This window comes from Sarcophilus harrisii, chromosome 3 (genome assembly GCF_902635505.1).
Source record: "Sarcophilus harrisii chromosome 3, mSarHar1.11, whole genome shotgun sequence".
Lineage (NCBI taxonomy): Eukaryota > Metazoa > Chordata > Mammalia > Dasyuromorphia > Dasyuridae > Sarcophilus > Sarcophilus harrisii.
The window spans coordinates 179,296,641-179,323,419 of NC_045428.1; the positions used below are offsets into that span (position 1 = coordinate 179,296,641).

The 26,779-nt window shown below is 31.8% G+C and overlaps 1 protein-coding gene across 5 annotated transcripts in view; it reads right to left on the reverse strand.

Moving 5' to 3' along the window:
- Positions 1-26,779, reverse strand: part of ROBO1 (roundabout guidance receptor 1) — a 622,307-nt gene that overhangs the window by 93,069 nt on the left and 502,459 nt on the right. For all 5 annotated transcript variants that reach the window (XM_031958836.1, XM_031958837.1, XM_031958839.1 and 2 more), the window contains 7 exons: positions 23,570-23,775; positions 22,779-22,860; positions 22,264-22,432; positions 22,010-22,176; positions 6,059-6,180; positions 4,368-4,599; positions 2,932-3,053 (listed from right to left, as the gene is read on the reverse strand). In XM_031958836.1, coding sequence (XP_031814696.1) covers positions 2,932-3,053; positions 4,368-4,599; positions 6,059-6,180; positions 22,010-22,176; positions 22,264-22,432; positions 22,779-22,860; positions 23,570-23,775 — 1,100 coding nt within the window. The remainder of the gene's footprint in view (positions 1-2,931; positions 3,054-4,367; positions 4,600-6,058; positions 6,181-22,009; positions 22,177-22,263; positions 22,433-22,778; positions 22,861-23,569; positions 23,776-26,779) is intronic.

Sequence of the window (26,779 nt, forward strand, 5' to 3'; positions counted from 1 at the left end):
CCAAAAGTAAAACATAAACTGATTTTATGCCAATCAGAATCTGAAAGTTACTTTATTATTTTCAACTAATTATGAAGTTAAGAGTTTCTTTTTGAAACTCTTTTCAAAAACTTTTTTGAAGTTGTTTTTTTTTTTTTTGAGGGGGAGGGTAAAGGAAGGAAAAGAAACAAGGATGCCTAAGTTACACTATTTTATTTGAGAACTCAGAATTCATCTCACTTTAAATCTTAACTTTTTTTTTCTTCAAGAAACATCCCATTTTCTATTGCCTGAATCATAACATCTTGTCCCTGAACAGCTTGGAAATAAAGTTTATAAGTGTGAATGTGCACTTAAAAGCAAAGATTGTGAACCTCTTTTTATTCCATTATTTAACACTTCCCTACCTGACTTTTTATTATACTCACCAGAGAGCATTACTTTGCAGAGAAAAAAGAAGCCATTCACTATGAGTTCCTTCTATCCCTCTAGATCTCAAAATCCTTGAAATCATCTTTCATTCTTTTCTTTTTATTCTAATCTTAGATGAAGAGGTGTACCTATATCTCACCAAGAGTCATTTCTCTGTGTTTGTATCCTCCCCCCCATACCATCTTGTTTTTTCTGGCAGATTGCCCCTGAACTTATTGATCAAATCATCAACAAGTATTATTAAGTGCTTAGTGTTCAATAATGAAGACAATAATAAAAAAAAACAACAATTTTGAAAAACTTCAGAATTCTGATCAATGCAATGAACAATCATGACTACAGAAAACTGATGACAAAGAGGTATGGACAAGAGATACAAGAATAAAATGTGGTGTTATATTTAGAAAATGTCAATTAGTTTGGCTTTACTACTTTGTTACAAAGGACATCTCTAGAGAAGGACTTGGTAACTAGAGATAGGAATGCAAATGAAAGAAAGAAACATCCATTAAAAAAAAATAATGATAAAGAAAACAGGGTAAAAAAAACAAACAACAAAAGACCAGCAACATTTTCTTACAATCATATTATATTTAGTAAATTAAAAAAAAAAAAGATAAGTGTTAAACATTCACAGTTGTATACAACTTGGGTTCTGTTTTGTGTAGTGAAATATACATGCTTGTGAAAGTTAAGATTATAAACATTTAAAAATAATTAACTGGAAACAGTTACTATATTTGCTGCAAAACCCCTGTCAAATACTTTGTCCTCAGAACAAGTCAATGCAATATCCATATCAATATCTATATCTAGATAAATGTAAATAAGACAGATAGATATAAATAGATCAGATGGATAGATCGACTGATAGATTGATGTAATCTAAATGGCCTTTCTTTTAATTCATCTCTGGTGATAATCAAAGCTCTGAAGCTTTAAATACCTTTTAAAAAGGTTTTTCTGGGATCAAAGTGGTTTGTAAGTTACTGTAGAGATAAGGGTACACCACAAGTCTTTAATCAGGTCTTTTATTGCATTTAGGGCCAGCTCCAGTTGTCCTGATCACAGATCCCAAATGTCTGTAGGGGACAGTGAAGCAGCTGACACTGCATAGCCTTCCCTCACTTACTTCCAATTTATTTGTATGTCATGGCATCACTTCCCTCATGCCAGTGTCCACTACAAAAACTAAGGACAAACAACAATGTATCAATAGGAATTCTACTATGGTACAGTGATAACAGAGGTCACAGATATGAAAAAATATTTTAAAAGGTAGAGTTAACTTTTTCTAATTCTTAGTTCAAAGTGATTATTTTAAAGAATAAGGTCCAAGGTTCTATTATTTTCTGTCCATTCACTAAGAGGGTAAATATATTAATGTTTCTAAAGTTTAAAAATAAAGGTTTAAACAAACAAAAAATACAGATTGATAGAAAAATTCCAGTATGTTAGAATAATAATAACATTTGAAGGAACAGTCAATAAATCATAAATCACAGGGGAAATAAGGCATATTTGAATTTTGGTTGTGGCTCTAAAACTTCCTACCTGTATAGCTTTGTGTAAGCCACTTAATTTTTTTTTGAGTCTGTTTTCTTATTTGTAAGTAATTTCAAAAGATCCTTCAAGACCTAATTTTTTTTATAAATCTATTATTTTCTACTGATTAATATTTTCAGATTTTCCACCTCAGTCATTACATCAAATCTATACTCTTAAAAACATTTGCAAAATTTATATATTATAGACATAGGTCTTAGGGGTCATCTAATTGAACTCCTTTATAATAAAAATGAGGAAACTGATTCTTAAAGAGGGGAAATTAAATCCCCAAGATCAAATAGGTAAGAAGAATCATCATGATTCTAGATCCAGTGATTCTAGAACAAACCCTCTTTCAAAATTCTTAATTTTGGAAGGCAAATATTAATTTTGGCTCAATCTATTATAAATGTTGGGAAATATATTAAATATAAAAGCAATTAATGTAACAGAACACATTATGCTTTTACTTCAAAGTCAATAAAATGTAATTTAATGTTTAGAATATTGCTTTAATAAAAATTTCATTATTGTTGTAAATAATTTTAAAAATTCCACAATGCAGAACTAATGATTACTCATAATGTTAGCTTACATGACTACAATACTGAGATGATACTGTCCACAAAAGAAAGAGAAACATTTAGAAATAATAAATATTTTTGAATAAAAATAATGAGTCTTTATTGTACTTACAACGGTTTTATCCATGAAATTTGATTCCTTCTGTTTTGCAAATAGATAAGGCCTTTCCTTTTTTTTAAAAAAAAAAAGGTTTTTTCGGGCGAAAATGAGGACCATTTCTGATTTTCAATTAATTGATATTTAATAATTTTATAATGTAAAAATAAAGAATTACTGAGGAAATATGAAGATGTTATTTTACATGTATTCTTTGTACCAGCAGATGGAGCCAAGAATCCACAGACAAATTATTTAGTTTTTCTGTCTCAAGGAATAAGTATATGTTACCTTATATTCTTGGACCATTCCATTTTGGGTATCTTCTGGGGGTGGCTGCCACGTTACTAGAATTGCAGTTCCATTTCCATCATTCTTTGATATTGTTACACTCTGGGGTGGAGCACTTGGTGCTGTTTAAATAAAAAAATATATATATGTATATGTGTGTGTGTGTGGACACATATATTCACATACACATATATGTGTATATATGTATGTGTGCCTATATGTATATTTAAAAATCAAAATCCTGATTTACACTGAATTACTGAAATGCACATAATTTGAAAGCACAGAAGAATCATCACATGTGTCATTAGGCTTTAAATCTATTCAATTGTACCTAGACATTGATCAAATTGTTCAGGACTTGTCAGTTATTAAAGAAGGTTCTTTCCCAAAAGAACTCAGGACAAATTCACACTTCCTCTCCCTGGAACCCCTAAGAACTCAGGACAAATTCACACTTCCTCTCCCTGGAACCCCTTTTTATTGTATCAGGAAAAGGCACAAATGTCCCGGATTACATGGCAGGCCAGAAGTCTAATAACAGCTCATTGAGCAACAGTCAAAATCAAATTATTTTCTAATAACTAGGCAAAAAGATACATATAATTTTAAAATGCAAAGACCAAATCTCTTCACCAGAATGTTCAGGAAATTTTTATATTTCAAAATTATTTTTTCCCATTTTCTTTTTTCTTTGATATTTTTTTTAGATATGTATTATGCTTTGATTGGGAGGTCCCTCACATTTAACAAAATGTGTTAGTTTATTACTCTCCTCAAAAAGTCAATGATGCTTCATATTGAAATATGAAGCAACACCTAAGCATTATCCAAAACTTTCATCCAAATTTCATGCAAATAATTTTTAGGATTAGACAAAAAAAGACTGATATATTATTCTAAAAAACTGAAGTCTTTAGTTGATTTAAAAACTGGTCTTCACAAAACAGAAAAAAAAAAATAAAGGATTAAAACATTTTACTAGAAATTAAGTTTTAAGTAAACCAAGTTAGTCTTATATGAGGTTAAGTCAAAGCAAACAGAAAAGATGAAGAGTTTAATTATATGAAAAAATAAAAACAAATATAGCCTAAAATTTAGTGGGTGACATTTGGATATAATATACTCAAATGTCCTTCTTACATGACATTATATAGCATGTTTATATTTTTATCATATACATGTATTTGTTTGCAAACCACAAAGTTCATTTACTCACTATGGCATTTTGTTTTTCTCTGAGTCTTTTAAAACTTCCAAACAGAATTTAATTTAATTAAATAAAACTGTTCAGTAGGTTGTCCAACTTAAGAAAATAATTTTCTTTGTTTCAATTTAAAAAATGATACCTAATGAATATATCATAATAAATACACATACATATATTTGCACGCACGCACACACACACACACACACACACACACATATATACTTGCCTTCTTCAAGGGTTTTTGCATATTTTATTTCACTATCTGCTCCTTGAAATTCATTAAAGAAAGGCCGAGCTTTAATTTCATAGATTACTCCTTTTTTGAGTTCTGGGATAACAATGCTATTTTTTGTTGGTGTTCTAACTTCAAAAACTAGCCACTCAGAGTCTCCATGGTTAGTACCAGAAGGCCTATAGAGAATTTTATATCCTTGAATATACTGAGATTGTTGATCCACCTATAAAAAAATTTTAAATTGTTAATTAGCATATCATGCTCTTTACCAGTGAAATAGAAGATCAAGCTTTTATACTACAACAAGAATTTGAACATCAAAGTTGAACCAAATTGTTTTACTTCCTATAAAGATTTCTTTAAAAATCAAAAAAGAAAGAAAAAAGAAAAAGAAATTGAATACTATATGGATTTTTTTTAAAACCAGAAAAGTTATAAGAGTTGCACCATTATTTATTGACTCATGAGACAATGTCCTTCCTCTTTCAATGAGTTCAGTGCCTGGTTCATAGTTTTCATTCCTCTTCATAATCTGCTCCTCACATGAGAGAGCTTCAACAAATACTCTATTTACCCTAACTTTCTAATTTCTCAATCTATTCAATTCCCTTCACTTACCACTCTAGATTACCCTCAGCTATACAAATGTATATCTTTCACCTACAAGGGTTTCACCTACATTCATGATCTTCAAACTTCCTTTATCTTACGGCATTCTTTTATGATTTCATTTTTATTCCTTACGATACCCAGTTTGTCCTCTTCACAGTCAATATGATCTCCCATTCCTTCAACCTTAAGTTCTTTAAGAAGCTGTTCTTGGGGTAGCTAGATGGTGCAGTGCAATGAGCACCAGCCCTGAAATCAGGAGGACATCAATTCAAATCTAACCTCAAACCCTTAAAACTTACTGGCTATGTGACCCTGGGGAAGTCACCCAAACCCAAATACCTTGCCAAAAAAAAAAACAAACAAAAACAAAAAAAACAAGGAATCATGTATAAATCAGGTACATTCTTCTAGATTCTCTCCCTTGATACCTTGATGAATTAATTCCTCCACAATGTTCTCTACACTTGAATGCCTGTAATGTAGAAATTTGGAGACAAAGTTCTATGCAGTGGCAAATGGAAATTGAAGAGATGTCCATCAATTGGGAATGACTGAATAAACTGTTGTATATGAATTTGAGGGAATATTAGTATGCTATAAGAAATGATAAGGGGGATGGTTTCAGAAAAACTTAATGAACTGATGCAAAATGAAGTGAACAGAACTATTAGAACATTGTACACAGTAACAGTACAATTTTAAAGATGTTCAACTGTGAAAGATTTTGCTACTATCATCAGTACAGTGATCCAGGACAATTCCAAAAGGAATCATGATAAAAATGCTATACATATTAAGAGACAGCACTCTGAGTACTGGCTGAAGCATAATTTTTTTTCACTTATTTTTTCTTGCCATTTTGTTTCTCTTTTGCAACATGGCTAAATTTGTATGCCTTCGTTTGTATAATGGGTAACATGCCTTCTCAGTAAGTAGAGAAGAGTTGGGGGAGACATAACATTTGGAAATCAAATTTTTAAAAAATAAAAGGAGGAAAGAAATAAAGAAAAACCAAGAATTTTAAGATTACCTTGTTACATATTTAAAAGAAAAAGCAAATGAATAATTACCGTCCAATGAACTTCAATTGATGAAGAAGAAAGGATGGTAGGATTATGAAGGTGCAAAACAACATTACCCAGTTCTCTCTGGACCTGCTTGTGATCCACACCTTGACTTGTTGGTGGAATATCTGTAAAGAAGTCAAGAACATTGCCTGAGGCCTTACAATATAATATTAACTTGCAAAAATCTAAAACTAATCAATTTGAACTCAGCAATTACTAAACTTACAAAATTACTGTGCCCATTTTTTATCTGCAGAGAAAGGGGATATGTGAAAAAAAAGAAAGAACTAAGATAACAATGGCAAATAAAAGCAATAATGACTTTTCCCAGCAAGTGACTCTTTAAATTAAATAAGAAACCAATGATTTCATGAGAAAAGAAATTTTCAAACAAATCAAAAGACTGAAAAAAAAAAAACTAGAAAAATGATATTTAAAAGTAAAAACAATTACCATGGAAAACATAATCTAGAAACCACTAGATAAAATGAAAGCCCCACAGGGAAAAAAGAATATAAGCATCATATTTCAAGTGATTATAAAAGAAAACTATTCGAAATATTTAGAAACCAAGGACAACCCAGAAAAAGAAAGAATCCATGAGTCTTTATCTAAAGAAAGACCTCACATAAATTCCCAGCAACATAATAGCCAAAATTCAATGACCAAGAACAAGAAAAACAAAACAAAACAAAACAAAAAGCAGTCAAAACAAAAGAATTCAAGTGCAGAAGAAAATTAGATCATATGTTAGCAGCCATTATCACAAAGAAGTGGAAAAGTAACAACTAAATAAATGAGTATAATTTCAAAAGGAAAAAACAGACCCTAGTGAAAATGACAACTATAAGCTCTCCTGATGAAAATAGAAGAACTACATTTAACTACTTTGAGATACAAACAGAGGATTCAAAAGGATCATAAAAATCTAAAAATGTGCAATCATAAGGGACTAAATAAAGATACATTTTATATATTCTAATATGGAGAGATGATATGTATATGCTTGTATTTTGTGTATGCCCATGCACACAAGAAGATTAATAAGGCACTAGTTAGTCTAAAAAGTTGTGAATTCCTTGAGAGCATGAATTATTTTTTGCTTCTTTGTTTTTACCTTTGTTTCCCTAGTGTCTGACAAATGATAAGTGCTAAATATATTTTATTTTATTGACTGATTATAAGTTTCGGAAAAATTATAACACATCATAACACATTATAACACATTATATATGTATATACACTGAAAACTATATACTGTAAAACTATATACTATAAAACTATATACTGTATATACACATTATATATGTATATACACTGAAAACTATACAAACAAGGAGAAAGGGGTGGTAGAACAGTTAATACCTCTGTATTTCTCATTCTCATTTAACTTTAGTAAAAAGATGGAAGAAAACAGATTTAGGATATTTCTCTCAATGAAGAAATAGCAAGGGAGGAGGGAACAGGGAGAGGAAAGAATAAGAGGGAGGGAAAATTAAAGGAGTAATTAGGCCAAAGTCAAAAACAACAGCAACAAAATCCTCTAAATAAAAATGTAGAACAAGAATTATTTTTTGATGCTTTGTTTTTACCTTTGTTTCCCTAATGTCTGACAAATAATGAGTGCTTAATATATATGATTTTATTGACTGATTATAAGTTTGGGAAAAATTATAACACATAATCAAGATATATACATTGAAAATTATACAAAGAGGAAGGGTGGTAGAACAGTTAATATTTCTGTTTTCCTCGATCTCATTTAACTTTAGCCAAAGGATAGAAGAAAACAGAAATAGCAAGGGAGGAGGGAAAGGGGAGAGGAAAGATTAAGAGGGAGGGAAAATTAAAGAAGAAATTAGGCCTAAGTCAAAAACAACAGCAACAAAATCCTCTAAATAAAGATATACACCAAGAATAATGATTCAAGAGGAAAGAAAGGATAAGAAGGAAAGTGAAGAGGTGGAACAGGAAGTGAAAGTAGATCCCCCAACCTTAAAAGTACTGGTCCTAGGCAGAATGCTCCACTCTTACTATTCTCTTCCTATAAAGACAAAGTGAGAAACAAGAAGGAAAAAAAGTATACAACAATACAATGGAGGGAAATGCAAAATTAAAGATCGTTACTGTAAATGCTTATGGAAAAACTTATCCATAAAACAGAAATGAATAGCAAACTGAGGTAGAAAACAGAATCCAACAATATTGATTTGTAAGAAAGAGTTTAAAGATAAAGTTTCAGAATTAAAATAAGGATATGTAACAAAATCAGATATACTTCAGCTAAAATAAAAAATGCAGTTTTACCATAATTTCAGACAAGGCAACAATATAGATTTAATGGAAAGAAATTATTAGTAAAGAAACTGACACAACATTATATATTGTGACCATAATAGATTTATAATAGGAAAACCATAACCATCACTAACTAAAATAATAAACAGAAAATTAAAACTAATGATTATATAAATGAATGAAGAAAAGTTTTGTCAAAACACAATATCTGCTCCTTTCTAAAACATTAGAACAGATAGGGTTAAATGGATTTTCTCTGAAATGAAAAGTAGTGTCTATAGAAAATCAAGAGCCATTTTTATCTCTAATGGGAATAAAGTAGTCTTTTCCCAATAATATTAGGATTAAGGGAAAAATGTCCATTAAGATTATGACTAATCTCTCTTTCTTACATATACACACATTAAACTTTTAAAAATCTTGGGATTTAGTGTATTATGCATTTTTTGTATTTTTTGATATGGAACAAACCTTATCAAATGAATTGCCTACACTAAAAATACAAAGTCATGATGACTTAGAAGCCCATTGAGATAATTTGCTAATCCAGTTCAAATATAAGTACACACCTGGTAAAATAATTTTGGAAAGTGATCTACTGAAGAAAATGGATTACATTTCTAATAGCTTAGAGTTAATAAATTTTAAAGAACATTATGAGAAGATAGCAAAGGTCAAAAAATTCAACCTCTCCAAATTTTCACCACAAGAAAATAGTATCCCAGATGTTAGAATCCTAGTGTTAACTCAATGGAATGGATACAGTGCTTATTGGTTCACACCTTAAAGCAAATCCTTACAAAATGATAAGTCAGTTGCCTAATTTAGCATGGTACTTAGCAAATTCTCCAACTCACTAATGTATTTAAGTACTCATTGGAGTTCACAAGTATGGAAGATTCACAAAGTTAACTCACACCTCCCTTAATCACTCTCTCAGAGGAGGACTCAACTTTTAAGAGATCATATATAAGAAGCTCTTGGAACTTCAGTCAGTTAGTTAGTTGGGAACATTGCCAGGAGTCAAGAGAACAGCACTCTGGGAGAGCCAGAAACCCTTTCTCTGAGGCAAGATATATCCATTCCAACTTTCACCTAGGTGCTGATTGGAGATATTTGGAAGAAGAGAAGCTGAAGCTGACAGAGCACCCCGGGAGGAAGCCCTCTAGCCCACTCTCAGAGATGGAGTCAGATTCATTCCATCTTTCACCTTGGTGCTGGCTGGAGATATTTGGAAGAAGAGAAGCCGAAGCTGGCAGAGGCAAAAGATCACCGGCAGGAGCTCTTGGAACCAAGCAGAGAGATAGGCCTTTAAGAAAGCTAACCGGGCCCAAGAAAAGAGATAAGAAATAAACATTTGGATTTTGTCAGCCGGTTGTAGTTGGAGTGATTATTATTCTGAACAGAAACAAAGGCTGCCTCCAGAAAATCTCCCCAAGAAACCTGCTCACAGAGAAAGATTATATTATATAAAAGAAGAAGAACACCACAGTAAACACTTAAAATATATTGGTTGATTGAATAGTACTGAACTGTATTTTTCACATATAATTTGCATTCTGTTACAATAATCATAACACTATTTCCTCCCCTTAACCTTTCATTAAAAGAAAAAAGTTTAAATCTTACCATTCCTAGAAAAATGAATTGTTTGAAGGCCATGATAGATAAGTAAAAACTATAAAACTCAGCAGCTTTATACATAGAGTACAAACACACACACACACAAATACAACATAGAGTAGTAAAAATAAATATACATAAATATATAAATGTATATCTAGATATATAGACATATAAATATCTATCTATCTATCTATATACACATAACATAGAGTAGTAAAAATAAACACGAGTTGGGTAGAACAATGGTGCCCCAGAGACAATCACAAAAGATCTGAATGAAGATATCAGTTTGCTGCTCTATGTATGTCAGCTTAGTTTGTGATTCCAGGTCATAAGGGAGAACTAAAGAAGGGCCTCAGGTAACAGGACAATCACCTACATTCTAGTCCTAGAGGTAATTACAATAATCTGCTATAAAAAAATGAAATTAAAATTAAAACACAGCAGACAAAGGAGAAAGAATCCAACCACAGAAAGTTATTATGGCGGTGGAGCCAAGATGGCGGAGAGGACATACGGGTCCTTCTAAAAGCTCCTTTACCCTCAAACTATTTTATATGAAAATGAGCCTCGGAATTAGTGTTTGACTGTCAAAACCCACAAATATTGGGAGCAGAACACATTAACAAAAGAAGATAATGCGAAATTCACCAGAAAAGGTCTGTTTTATTCCCATGCAGGGATGGAACAGAGGTAGGGAAGGCACAGAATCAAACAGGTCGGCAGTGAGAATATGTTAACAGCTCACCCTGTGCAGACTGGAGGGGGGTGGGATGTTGTCTTCACAGGCTGAAAATTTATAGGGAGAACTTTAACACAGTGTCAGCTACTCTGCTCTGACAGCAAACCAGTAGATGAGAAGAGAAGCTATAAACATATAGGGTAAAGACTATAATCCTAAAACACTAGAATCTGTCTGGACTTGGCCACAAACATCCAGCACCAATAGGAACTCAGCATGATCTCAGGGAGCAACTCTGACCCAAGCCCAGATGTTACTCCCAACATAGCCATTGCTGTCCCAATGCTGCTTCACTGGTACTTCCTGTTGTCTATTGAGGAAGCTCGTAATTCCACACTGCATCAAAAGCAGATCACAGCTATATGAATATTATGGAACACTATTGTTCTGTAAGAAATGACCAGCAGGATGATTTCAGAAAGGCCTGGAGAGATTTACATGAACTGATGCTGAGTGAAATGAGCAGGACCAGGAGATTATTATATACTTCAACAACAATACTGTATGATGATCAATTCTGATGGATGTGGCTCTATTCAACAATGAGATGAACCAAATCAGTTCCAATAGAGCAGTAAAGAACTGAACCAGCAACACCCAGTGAAAGAACTCTGGGAGATGACTATGAACCATTACATAGAATTCCCAATACCTATATTTTTGTTGGCCTGCATTTTTTATTTCCTTCACAGGCTAATAGTATACTATTTCAAAGTCTGATTCTTTCTGTACAGCAAAATAAATGTTAAGACATGTATACTTATATAGAATTTAATTTATACTTTTAACATATTTAACATATATTGGTCAACCTACCATCAGGGGGAGGGAATGGGAGAAATAAGGGAAAAAAAGTAGAACAAAAGTTTTGGCAATTGTCAATGCTGTAAAATTACCCGTGCATATAATTTGTAAATAAAAAGCTATATAAAAAAATTAAATTTAATTTAAAAAAAGGGAAATAAAACAAGTTGTCTCAAAAAACAAGAAAAAAAAAAGAAAAAGCAGACTACAGTTTTTTTTTTGTTTTGTTTTGTTTTTTTGTTTTTTCCTTAAAATAAGTAAGAAGGCAAAGCGGGCTCTAACTATAGATAGTTTCTATACTGATAGAGAGCAGACTTCAAACCCTAAGGAGACTAAAAGCAGACTGCCTTCACATGAAGCCCCAAATGGTGATATAACCTGGTCTCCATCACATAAGGCTCTCATAAAAGAAATTCAAAAGGCTCTTTAAAAAAGAGCTAGAAGAAAAATGGAAAAAGGAAAGGAAAGCTTTGCAAGAGGGTCTAGATAAGACATGTAATTCTTTAAAAAATAGAGTAGATACAGAAATCACCTCCCTGAAAAAGAGAATTAGTGAATTGGAAAAAGAAAATAGCTCCTTAAAAAATGAAATTGGCGAAATGGAAAAAAATTCCATAGAACAAAACAATTCATTTAAAAATACAACTAGACAATTAGAAAAAGAAATTTTGAAAGTAAATGAAGAAAATGATTCATTAAAAATCAGAATTGAACAAATGGAAATGAATGACTCGAGGATACACCAAGAATCAGTCAAGCAAAAGCAAAAAAATGAAAAAAAAATAGAAAAAAAATGTTAAATACCTACTTGAGAAAAGACCTGGAAAACAGATCCAAGAGAGATAATCTAAGGATTATTGGACTCCCTGAAAATCATGATGAAAAAAGAGGCTAGACATTATTTTTCAGGAAATCATCAAAGATAACTCCCCAGGTATTATAGAAATAGAAGGTAAAAGAGAAATTAAAAAAATTCATTGATCACCTAATGAAAGAGATTCCAAAATCAAAATTCCAAGAAGTATTATGGCTAAAATCCAGCACTAACAGACCAAGGAAAAAAATACTACAAGCTGCCAAAAAAAAAAAAAAAAAAAAAAAACAAATACCGAGGAGTTACAATAAGGGTTACTCAGGATCTAGTAGGGTCCATATTAAAGAATCAAAAGGCTTGGAATCTGATACTCGAAATGGCAAAGGGAACTTGGTATGCAGCCAAGAATGATTTATCTAGCAAAACTGAGCATTTACTTCCACGGAAGAAGATGGACATTCAATGAAATAGGTGAATTCCATTTATTTCTGAAGAAAAAACCAGAACTAAACAAAATGTTTGACCTCCAAATATAGAGCTGAAGAGAAGCATAAAAAGGTAAAAAAGAACTAATGAGAACTATATTTCTGTTATGAGTATGCATAAAGAGTACAAGTATAATCTGGATTGACTATTATAATATAAAAAAGGTTCTAGAGGTGGAAATGAAATTGTACCAGAAAAAGAGGCAAAAGAAACTTATTATATCTGAGGGAAAGAAAGGAGGGGGATGAATATAGAGTGAATCTTACTCTGATTACGATTAGATAAAGAGAAAATATTAGATATATTCGTTTTACAGAGAAACTTCTCCCACCTCATTGAAAAGTGGGAGGGGGAAAGTAAAAAAGGAAGGAGTTGGCTAAATAAAAGGGAATACAGAAATAGTAAGGGAAAGGTTTTAAAAAATGGGAGAAACTCTAAGGGGGATAGGGGGGTGGGGAAAAAATCCTAAAGAGGAAGGGCTGTGTGAGGCAAAGTGGTGCTCATTAGTTTAATACTGGGGAGGGAGGAAAGGGGGAAAGGAAAGAGAAAAGCTTAATCTAGAGTTAACAAGATGGCAGGAAATACAGAATTAGTAATTTTAACGATAAATGTGAATGGGGTAAACTTCTCCGTAAAGCGCAAGCAGATAGCAGACTGGATTAAAAGCCAGAATCCTACAATATTTCATTTACAGGAAACACACTTGAAGCAGGGAGATATATACAGAGCAAAGGTAAAAGGCTGCAGCAAAATTTACTATGCTTCAGGTAAAGTAAAAAAAGCAGGGGTAACCATACTGATCTCAGATCAAGCAAAAGCAAAAATTGATGATTAAAAGAGATAAGGAAGAGCACTATACTTTGTTAAAGGGTAGCACATATAACGAAGCAATATCAATACCAAATATATACGCACCAAGTGGTGTAGCATATCAATTCTTAAAGGAAAAGTTAAGAAGAAATAGAAAAGCAAGAAGAAATAGACAAGCAAGAAGAAATAGACAGCAAAACTATAATAGTGGGAGGTCTCAAACTCGCACTCTCAGAACTAGATAAATCACACCAAATAAATAAGAAAGAAGTTAAAGAGGTAAATAGAACACTAGAAAAGTTAGGTATGATAGATCTTTGGAGAAAACTAAATGGAGACAAAAAGTACACTTTCTTCCCAGAAGTACATGGAATCTATTAAAAAAAAAAAAAAAAAAAAAAAACCTGACCAAATATTAGGACACAATGACCTCAAATTCAAATGCAGAAAGGCAGAAATAAATCCTTTTCAGTAAAAACATCCTTTTCAGATCATGATGCAATAAAAATAACATTCAATAAAAAGCCAGGGGGAAAATGGACCAAAAAATAATGGTAAACAACTAAATAATCTCATGCTAAAGAATGATTGGGTAAAACAGAAAATCATACATACAATTAATAATTTCACCCAAAAGAATGACAATATTGAGATGAAAAGCCAAAATGTGTGGGATGCAGCCAAAGCAGTAATAAGAAGATTTTTATATCTCTAGAGGCCAAATTGCATAAAATAAAGAGAAAATCAATGAATTAGACATGCAACTAAAAAAGTTAGAAAAAGAGTAAATTGAAACCTCCCAATCAAACACTAAATTTGAAATTCTAAAAATAAAATGAGAGATTAATAAAATTCAAAGTAAAAAAAAATACTACTGAATTAATAAAGAAAACTAAAAGGTGGTTCTATGAAAAGATCAACAAAATAGATAAATCTTTGGTAAATTTGATTAGAAAAAGGAAAGAGGAAAATCAAATAATTAGTGTAAAAATGAAAAGGAAGAACTTTTCACTAATGAAGAGGAAATTAGAGCAATAATTAGGAGTTAATTTGCCCAAATTTATGCCAATAAATTTGATAAGTGAAATGAAATGGATGAATACCTTCACAAGTATAGGTTGCCCAGATTAACAGAGGAAGAATTAAATTGGTTAAATGGTCCCATTTCAGAAAAAGAAGTAGAACAAGCTATTAATCAACACCCTAAGAAAAAATCCCCAGGACAAGATGAATTTACATGTGAATTCTACCAAACATTTAAAGAAAAATTAACTACAATGCTATATAAACTATTTGAAAAAATAGGAAATGGACTCCTACCAAATTCCTTTTATGACACAGACATGGTACTAATACCTAAACCAGATAGGATGACAACAGAATAAGATAATTATAGACCAATTTCCCTAATGAACATTGATGCAAAAATCTTAAATAAAATACTAGCAAAAAGATTATAGAAAATCATCCCCAGGATAATATATCATAACCAAGTAAGATTTATACTAGGAATGCAGGGCTAGTTCAATATTAGGAAAACTATTAACATAATTGACTATATTATTTACCAAATTAACAAAAACCATGTAATATAGATGCAGAAAAAGCATTTCATAAAATATAACACCAATTCATATTAAAAACACTAGAGAAATAGGAATACATTGACTTTTCCTTAAAGTAATCAGTAGCATCTGTTTAAAACCATCAGTAAGCATCATATGTAATGGTGATAAACTGGAATCATTCCCAATAAAATCAGGAGTGAAACAAGGTTGTCCCACTATCACCAATAGTATTCAATATTGTGTTAGAAATGCTAGCTTCGGCAATAAAAGATGAAAAAGAGATTAAAGAAATTAGAGTAGGTAATGAGGAAACCAAATTATCACTATTTGCAGATGAAATGATGGTATACTTAGAGAACCCCAGAGAATCTACTAAAAAGCTATTAGAAATAATCCACAAGTTTAGCAACGTTGCAGAATACAAAATAAATCCACATAAATCCTCAGCATTTTTATACATCACTAACAAAATCCAACAGCAAGGGATACAAAGAGAAATTCGACTTCAAATAACTGTTGATAGTATAAAATATTTGGGAATCTATCTGCGAAGGGAAAGTCAGGAATTACATGAGTAAAACTACAAAACATTTTCCACACAAATAAAGTCAGATCTAAACAACTGGAAAAATATTAAGTGCTCTTGGATAGGTTGAGCTAATATAATAAAGATGACAATACTACCTGAACTAATCTATTTATTTAGTGCTATACCAATCAGATTCCCAAGAAACTATTTTAATGACCTAGAAAAAATTAAAACAAAATTCATTTGGAAAAACAAAAGGTCAAGAATTTCAAGGAAACTAATGGAAAAAAAAAAAATCAAATGAAGGTGGCCTAGCTATACCTCATCTAAAACTGTATTATAAAACAGTGGTCATCAAAACCATTTGATATTAGCTAAGAAATAGATTAGTTGATCAGCGAAATAGGTTAGGTTCACAGGACAAAGTAGTCAATAACTATAGCAATCTACTGTTTGACAAACCCAGAGACCCAACTTTTGGGATAAGAATGAACTGTTTGACAAAAACTGCTGGGAAAACTGGAAATTAGTATGGCAGAAGCTAGGCATTGACCCACACTTAACACCATACACCAAGATAAGATCAAAATGGGTTCATGATTTAGGCATAATGAATGAGATTATAAATAAATTAGAAGAACATAGGATAGTTTACCGCTCAGACTTGTGGAGGAGGAAGAAATCTGTGACCAAAGAAGAACTAGAGATAATTAATGATCACAAAATAGAAAATTTTGCTTATATCAAGTTAAAAACGTTTTGTACAAACAAAATTAATGTAGACAAGACTAGAAGGGAAGCAATAAACTAGGAAAACATTTTTATAGTCAAACATTTTTATAAAGGCCTCATTTCCAAAATATATAAAGAATGGCCTCTAATTTATAAGAAATCAGGCCATTCTCCAATTGATAAATGTTCAACGGATATCAATAGACAATTTTGAAATTAAAAAATTGAAACTATTTCTAGTTATATGAGAAGATGCTCCAAATCATTATTAATCAGAGAAATGCAAACTAAGAAAACTCTGAGATACCACTACACACCTTTCAGATTAGTTAGGATGACAGGAAAATGTAATGATGAAAATTGGAGGGGATGTGGAGAAACTGGGACACTGATGGAATTGGTGGAGTTGTGTGTGAACAGATCTAACCATTCTGGAAAGCAATTTGGAACTATGCTCAAAATTTATCAAACTGTGCATACTCTTTGATCCAGAAGTGTTAGTGGCTTATATCCCAAAGAGATATTAAAGAAAGGAAAGGGACTTGTATATGCAAAAATGTTTGTGGCAGCCTTTTTTCATAGTGGCTAGAAACTGGAAATTGAATGGATGCCCATCAATTGGAAAATGGCTGAGTAAATTATGGTATATAAATGTTATGGAATATTATTGTTTTGTAAAAAATGACCAGCAGGATGAATACAGAGAGGCATAGAGAGACTTCCTGATGCTAAGTGAAATGAGCAGAACCAGAAAATCATTATACACTTCAACAAAAATACTATATGAGGATCAATTCTGATGGAAGGGGGTATTTTCAGCAATGAGACAATCCAAATCTGTAAGAAATGATCAGCAGGATGACTACAGAGAGGCTTGGAGAGACCTACATGAACTGATGCTAAGTGAAATGACCATAACCAGGAAATCATTATATACTTCAACAACGATACTGTATGAAGATGTACTCTGATGGAAGTGGATTTCTTTGACAAAGAGACCTAATTAATTCAGTTTCAACTGATCAATGATGGACAAATAGCAGCTACACCCAAAGAAAGAACACTGGGAAATGAATTTAAACTGTTGCCATTTTTGTTTTTCTTCCCAGGTTATTTTTACTTTCTGAATCCAATTCTCCCCATGCAATAAAAGAACTGTTTGGTTCTGTACACATACATTGTATCTAGGATATATTGCGACATATTCAGCATATACAGAACTGCTTGCCATCTAGGGGAGGGGGTGGAGGGAGAGAGGGAACAGAAGTGAGTGCAAGGAATAATGTTGTAAAAAATTATCCTGGCATGGGTTCTATCAATAAAAAGTTATTATAATAAAAAAAATTGAGAGGATCTAAATCAGTTCCAATTGATCAGTGATTAACAGAACCAACTACACCCAGTTAAGAACATTGGGAAATGAGTGTGGACCACAACATAGCATTTGAACTCTTTTTGTTGTTGTTTACTTGCATTTTTGTTTTTCTTCCCAGGTTATTCTTACCTTCATTCTAAATCATATAAAAAAAAATTCTTTTTTCTCTTCTTTTTTTATATCTTTTTATTGACAAAACATATGCATGGTTAATTTAACATTGACCCTTGCAAACACTTCTGTTCCAAATTTTCCCTCCTTCCCCACACTCCCTCACCTACATGGCAGGTAGTCCCATACATGTTAAAGATGTTAAAATATATATTAAATACAATATATGTATACATATTTTTTCAGTTGTCTTGCTACATAAGAAAAATTGGATTTATAAAGAAGTAAAAATAACCTGGGAAGAAAAATAAAACTGCAAGCAAGCAATAACAGAAAGAGTATAAATGCTATGTTGTGGTCCACACTCATTTCCCAGTGTTCTTTCACTGGGTGTACTAGTTTTATTCATTACTAATCAATTGGAACTGATTTAGATCCTCTCATTCTTGAAGAGTGCCACTTCCATCAGAATTGATCCTCATATAGCATTGTTGTTGAAGTATATAATGATCTCCTGGTTCTGCTCATTTCACTTAGCATTAGTTCATGTAAGTCTCTCCAAGTCTTTCCGTATTCATACTGCTGGTCATTTCTTACAAAATAATAATATTCCATAACATTTATATACCATAATTTACGCAGCCATTCTCCAATTCTCTAGCCACTATAAAAAAGCTGCCACAATGGTGGCACATACAGGTCCCTTTCCCTTCTTTAGTATCTCACTGGGATATAAGCCCAGTAGCAATACTGCTGGATCAAAGGGTATGCACAGTTTTACAACTTTCTGAATATAGATCCAAATTGCTCTCCAGAATGGTTGGATCCGTTCACAACTCCACCAACTTTGCATCAGTGTCCCAGTTTCCCCATATCCTCTCCAACATTGTGCATTATCTTTTCCTGTCATCTTAGCCAATCTGACAAATGTGTAGCGGTTTCTCAGAGTTTTCTTAATTTTCATTTTTCTTATCAATAATGATTTGGAACACCTTTTCATATGGGTAAAAATAGTTTCAATTTCATCATCTGAAAATTGTCTGTTCATATCCTTTGACCATTTCTCAATTGAAGAATGGCTTGATTTCTTATAAATTTGAGTCAATTCTCTATATATTTTGGAAATGAGACTTTTATCAGAACCTTTAATTGTAAATATGTTTTCCCAGTTTATTGCTTGTAAAGTCTGGGCCAGCTCCCTGGAGGGCCTCAGGGTCAGCCAGAATCAGGATAAATTAAAGTCCTTGGTCTTTAGGGGAAGAAGTGAAGGAGACAGACAAACTGCCACAGGCTTGCCAAAGTTTATCCTGGATTGTGAAGTCCAAGGTCACCAGTTTTTCTCCTCTTAGTCCTGCTGCAAAGTGGCTCTGGCCTATCTCACCCCACCCTCTAAATCCTTGGCTAAAATAATCTTAACACAAAACATTGAGCCAGCATCTTATCCAAACATATGCTAATAGTGTCATTGTCTCATATGAGAATAGGTAATTAGTCCTAAGTGCTTGGTTGTCTGATTCAAATACACCTATTCAAACTTTCAGCCCTCTACAATTGCTTCCCTTCTAATCTTGTCTGCATTAGTTCTGTATGTATAAAAGCCTTTTAACTTCATATTTTCTATTTTGTGATCAATAATGATCTCTAGTTCTTCTTTGGTCACAAATTCCTTCCTCCTCCACAGTTCTGAGTGATAAATTATCCTATGTTCTTCTAATTTATTTATAACCTCATTTTTTTATGCCTAGATCATGAACCCATTTTGATCTTGGTGTATAGTGTTAAGTGTGGGTCAATGCCTAGTTTCTAATTTCCTATTTTCCCAGCAGTTGTCCACAAATAGTAAATTCTTATCCCAAAAGCTACAGTCTTTGGGTTTGTCAAAAATTAGATTATTATAGCTATTGATTGTTTTGTCCTGTGAACCTAACCTATTTCCACTGATCAACTAGTCTATTTCTTAGCCAATATCAAATGGTTTTGGTGACCGCTGGTTTATAATATAGTTTTAGATCAGGTACAGCTAGACCTCCTTTATTTGATTTTTTTTCAATAGTTCCCTTGAAATTCTTGACCTTTTGTTCTTCAAGATGAATTTTGTTTTAATCTTTTCTAGGTCATTAAAATAGTTTCTTGGGAGTCTGACTGGTATAGCACTAATGGGAATAGGATATGGGCAGGGGAAGAGAATAAGGAGAGAATTTGTGGAAAGGAGGTGGTAGGTTAAGTAACAGGAGGAGTCAAGAGGGATAGGAAGCAAAAGATATACATAAATATAATAACAATAAGGAGTAGAGTATATTAGGTAAAAAAGCAGGGGTAGTAATCATGACTTCAGACAATTTAAAGCCAAAATATATTTAATGAAAAGAGAAATACAGAGAAACTACACTCCATCTAGCTACAGTAATCAATATTATTTTAGACTATTTTAAAAAATCAGACAAAATAATGTTGCCGTGGTATAGAAAATGATGAGCTGCTTAAGTTAGAGAAATATGAAAAGAGTTGAACCTATGAAGGAAGATGTTACCCACCTTCAGAGAAAAAAGAGTACAAACAAGCATAATACAGTCTTAGATATATATAATGTATATGTGTATGTTTATACATATATGTATCTATGCACATGTATACATATATGTGTGAGTGTGTGCCCATGCTTAATTGCAGCCTTCTTGAGTAAGGGAAGAAAAGGAAGAGGAAAAAAATAAAATAAAAAGTGCACAGAAGAGAACAAAAGAAAATCTAAAAGGAAGCAAAGCTGGGCAGATGTGAATATAATGGTTATCATATAGATTTGATTGTAAATTTATAGCTTTATATTTTGAATCCTCTTATGTTCTGCTGTCTACATGGCAATTTTTTTGATTATGCATTTAAAATTTAAATTAATTATTTAAACAAATAAAAGAATTAATGAATTTTCATTAACAATTTAATTACAAAAAATTTTGCATGTGAAATTCTCAAGGATAACTGGAATTTCATACAACTTTTCCAACATAACATATGCTCTAGATGAAAAATTTCATAAAGCATGTTAATAATTCATATTTGTAAAGCACATAATATAAAAGATTTTCACAATCCATTAGCTCATTTGAGTCTCACATCCACTTTGTAAAATACATTGTAAATACTTCTTAGTGACAGGAAAACTGAGGCTTAGAGAAGATAAATAACTTGCTTAAATAAAATAAATATTAAGCTAGAATAAAATGCTTATTTTCGCTATTTTTTTAAATTATCATTTTTTAAATTGTTACTTTTAAGGGTAAAATGGAAAATAGTGATTGGGTGATAAAAAATTTCATAAGCTGAATTTTTAAATTATTATAATTTCTTCTTTTGTTTCATATCAATTATTAGGAAAAAACAGGAATTTATACTTTTAAATGTTCTATCAAGGTTTCATAGATAATCCAACACAAATATGCTAAACAACTTTTAAAACCAAACAATAAGATTGTATTACAATCGATGCTTATTGAATAGATGGATTTGAGAACTTTGATCTTGTGGTTGGTTTTTTTTTTAAACTAGTTTCTACATTTATATAATTTATAGATAGAATCAATCAATTTTTATTTTAATTCTACAGCATCATCCTCGAGGTTATAGGTACTGGCATGTCAATATCAGTAAAAGCCAACCAATTTTAAATATGTTAAGTATATGTTATAGAGTTTAAGTATATACTGTAGATTAAAAATTCTAATTTTTGTTAACATATTCAAAATTGAAATCTGGGAAAATTAATTTTATAAATAATCCTGGAGAGCAAAAATCATCCATGATATCATTATAATGATAATTCATTACATTCTTAGCTTAGTTTGTGTTTGTTAAAATAAATTTAAGTTTTAAAAGAACAAAAAAATTATCCTCTTTGTAGTTATTCATTTTGTTCAGATCAAGATGAATATTAAAGATCAACTGGGTATTTCTGAGAACATCTTTTAAAATTCAGTACTACCTTGTAAAACACATTATTTGATAGTAAAAACATAAACTCCTTGGATAAAATGGTATTATAAAATTTAAGAAATTCATTTTTACCTTGAGTTTTCACAGGATCTGAAATTTGACTTGGATCACTAAGACCATATGCATTAGCAGCTCTCACAATGAAAAGGTAAATTGCATTAGGTTTTAATCCTTTAGTCGCAAATGTTTCTGTCTTCACATTTTCTGCTACAGTTTGCCAGCTGCTACCAGATGCATGGCTAAGTACAGATAAATACAAGTTAGAACATGTGTATTCAATTGTAAATTCAAAGTATGAAATACAGCATATATCATGTTTACTTTACCTAAAGGCTTCTATGATATAAGATGTTGGCGTTGCACCTGAATTCAAATTTGGTTGCCATGACAATGTTACTGTATTTCTGTTGACTTCTGTGACTTCAGGTTTTGATGGGGCACTTGGGATTAAATTTGGATCAGTGGGTCTTGGAAGCTGAACGGGAACTCCAAATTCTAACAAAGAAGCAAAAAAAAAAAAAAAAAAAAAAAAAGATGAAAGAACGAAAGAGAGAGTCCAGAGAGAGAGAGAGAGAGAGAGAGAAAGAGAGAGAGAGAAAGAAAGAAAGAAGAGAGAGAGTGAGAAAGAAAGAAAATAAGAAGGAAAGAAAGAAAGAAAAAAGAAGGAAAGAAAAATAAAAGAAAAGAATATTTCTATGCATAATGAAATGTTCACATTTTTCTGTTTCCATAGATGTATGTATACATCCTTGGGTTTGATTATGTCTACTTTCTCAAAAATAATTCAAATCTTAGCTTATATGCTTTAAAAAAATAAACAAATGAAACATTTTCATTTTACCTTGAACTTCGACATATGCACTCCATGTTGCTTCACCGCTAGGAGTTGATGCAACACAGGTATACCGACCAGTGTCACCCAGCTGAGAAAGAAAAAAAATAAATATTTGGAACAATCAAGAACTCAGTCATCTGGAAAAGCAATTATAAGTATACATAAATCTTTCCTTTCGCTATATATTCTTTCAGCTTGTATAATATTATATTATAAAGAAAAAAAAAAAAAAAGGAACAATAAAGCCACACAACCATGGAAAAACAGTGGCTATGTTGTGTTGAGAAAACAAATCCTTAAATTGTCCTGATATACTTGTAGAGTTTTCATTTTTTAATCCCTTAATTATGAATTTTATTCAGCATATACATACTTTTAGTTTTGTTTGACTATATACATTCCCCATAATTATATAACGCTGAACCTATCTTCAAACTTCATGTTCACAAATGAATAATTCTTGAAGCATTCAGAACTGGTGTTTATGTTTTAAAAAAAAAAAATCTGCAATTACTGTATCATACTCCTTTTAGAGAGGATTTTGTCTTCCAGTCTCTAAAATGTTTTCACAAGATAGAAACAATACGTAAATCACTGCCATCAATGTACATAAAAATATAAAGCAACTTATGTAGATGTTGTGGAATGTTTAAAAGGACTAAATAATGAAGTGAAACTATATTTATACTGCTATTTAACATTTCATGAATTCTAAAATTAGAGCCTGAAATACCATTAGAAGAAGCATAGACAAATTGAAAAACAACAGAAAGCTAGAGGAAGTAATTTCAAATTACCTTGGCATAACGGATCTGCAGTGCTCCTGTTTCCAGTTGTTTGATGCGAGAATCTTGGGTAGAGATCAAGACGCCATCCTTTCTCCATAGAATTGTGGGCACTGGACTGCCTGTGGCTACACAGTTGAGGACTAAAGTACCATCTACTGCTACCGTCTGATTCCCAGGACCCTGTCGGATGACTGGGGGAGGCCGGTCTGCAATCACTGCCAGAAGAAACAATAATAGGAAACAGATTTCTACAACTGGAAACAATTTTTTAATCATCTGAGCAACAGTAGTTCCTCTAGGCTTTGAAACAAACTAAAGATTATTAAATAGTCAATTAATGTAGGAGATATGTATTATTCAGATTGCATTCATATTATATATTGATTCAGAATATTGAAAGGACAAAGTACTTCTTTATAATGGGGAATAGACCAGAATAATTGGCATTTTCAAGTACCTTTATGGTGAAAGAGTTTAAAAATTATTGCCAGGCAGCCATGTAATTGAGGAATTTCTAGATTTCTAATTCTGGAAAGCTAAAGAATCATGTTAGCTTACCTCAGTTGAAATTTAAGAAGCAACCTTCATTCAACAAAAGGCATAGTGATGTATTTAGATAGCTTTTTGTTCAATAGATACAAAGAAAAGACAATGGTATAATGCCAGCTGGTTTTCATTTACATGGTTTCAACATATGGTTCTAATGGATCCACTTGGCAAGTGTTGCATTCATTTAGGTCCTTTTGGATTATCCTATTTTTCAAGACCTTTTAAACTCCCAGTGATTAAACTCCCCATTTCTTTCAGTTTTATATTAAGTTACTTTCTGTTAACAAGAACTGTTAAAACTCTTATGAATTTGACAATCAACAGAACTCACTCTGCATCTTACCCATTTGGACCACACAAGCTTTGGTATTGTAACTTCTGAAAATTCTGGTTTTTATATGCAAAGACAGCATGAGAACTTGGCTAGGTGTATTATAGATACTTTCAAAGGAATATAAGTTTTCTAAGTAACATATACTCAAGTTATAATCCTAAAAGCAACAGATTTTAGAGAGCATGTTTTAACTCACACAAGAGTAAGGCCATCATAAGACACTTTGGGGCATAAAGAATGGGTAAAGGAAAGAGAGAGGCAGATATGCAACTGAATCTCAGGTAGAGTAAGAAACCTCTCTAATTCAGTCAAAGAAAGGGAGATTAGACCTAGACAAGTTGATCTTTGGACCATGGTAAGAAGGAGATCAATAATGTATTGAGATAAACTTCCTAAATTGGTGCCCACATTACATAAGGTTCTTGTTAATCCTCCCAGTTTGGTATGGACATGTGCTTTGAAATCTCACAGAACATGGCACTACAGATGAGAGCCATGTGTTTTATGGGAAGGGTCTCTAGCAGACTTTTCTAAATGGTTTCCTAATTCTCATATTATAAGCAAGGAAGGACCAATTAGGGAAGAAATTAATGCTTTAAGAATGAAAATTTCTAAGTATGGAAAGTTCTAGAGACAAGCAAGGTATAAGTGACAGCCAGGAGGAAAGGTTAATTCTGTAGCAGAGGCTTATTTCTAAAAATGATAGATCCAATAAAAGAGATTTGCAGCTTGCTATTTATTTTGCTGTACTTTTCTGTGTTGAGGAATAATGAACATGAAAGCTTTTTGAGAGGTACACGTAAGTAATAATAGTATTATTATTAATGGAAATTTTGGAGTGTAGAGAAGGATTTGTAATTAGCAGTATTGTTCATATTGCTCAGCAAGCATACACATACATGCCATTAAAAAAAAAAAAACTTCAAAAAGAAGAAAAAATAAAATGTTAATAAAAGAAAATATTTACTTAACTAATAAGTCCTTAAGTGGATACCAGGAAATTCTGAATAACAAATTAATTAAAAATAACTGGCTCCCAGAATCAAGAGATTGCACCACTACTTTTGTCCCATTAAATGTTTTATGCTCAAAAACTTCCCCCTAAAGTTTGAGTCATGCATCAATTTTTTCTCACTTGTTATTAGGTCTGAGCATTCAATTTCAGAAAAATAGGAAAGCAAGAAAGTCAATTCAGCAACTGTATATAGCTTAATAATATTTTAGCTTTTTTTTTTTTTTTTTTTTGATTTTACCCTTCCAACTCTGCATTCACTGATTGTTAGTGTGAAATTGACTAGTAGTCTATCAGACTATTATTCTGGTATGAAAAAATATGCTCATGTTTAGCAGCTTTTTTTTCCCTTAATCTTTTCCAATTTTAGCTGAGGTTTGTTTTGTAAAAAACAAAATGAAATAAAATAAGGACAGAAGACTTATGAGTTACAAAAAGTAATTAATTTTTTCAGTGCGATGTGCTCTTCTAAAAATATATTGAAAGTACTCTTAACAGTGTTGTATTATCTTGAAAAGATTAAATATATAGAAAAAAGTCCCATAATTGAAATTTTTTATAATTATGTGAGCTCACAGTTGATTTTTTCAGTTGCATATCATATTACAGAACTGACATTACATTTTCTCTAGATTGTTTACAGGGATAATGAACAAGTCAAAATAACTTTGTCATTTATTTTTTACTTTCTAAAAACAAAACAATACCGTGAGTTCCAAATACTAAGTTCATTAAAAGGGGATGTGCGTGTGTCTGTGTGTGTGTATTTGTTTAATGAAAACAAACCTTTTGACATTATCATACATTCAAAAATTTTTCTAAGGAATTTATCTTATTTAAGGTGAGATAAAATGATTTCAAAAATCAGATTATCATATGGCTTGGTAGATGTTTTTGGAGTTGTTGTGAATGATAAACACCTCCAGTCAAGATGTCTGCATAAATGGAGTCAGACCTCCTAGATCCCAAATACCTAATCTAGCAAAAGCCTAAAATTTGTATTGCACTGAATATTGACAAAGAAATCCAATGAGAAGTTATATGAAAGGATATCAATCCCAAAACAACATTAAAATCTTCTAGAAACACATTTTAAGCAGGAAAGGGAATGACTAGGCAATTTAGAGATAAAAAAATATCAGTAATTTTCCATTATGATCAGCAACAAGACAAAAAAACATATAGCCAACAAGGTTCTGTATCCAGACACAGCAAGAATGAAGGAATTCCCGCAATAAAAGCAATATAATATAGTCGTGCTCAGACATGGACAGCCCAGGCATTCAGATATTGCTAGGTCCCTTTCAATTGAATTCTGAGAAGC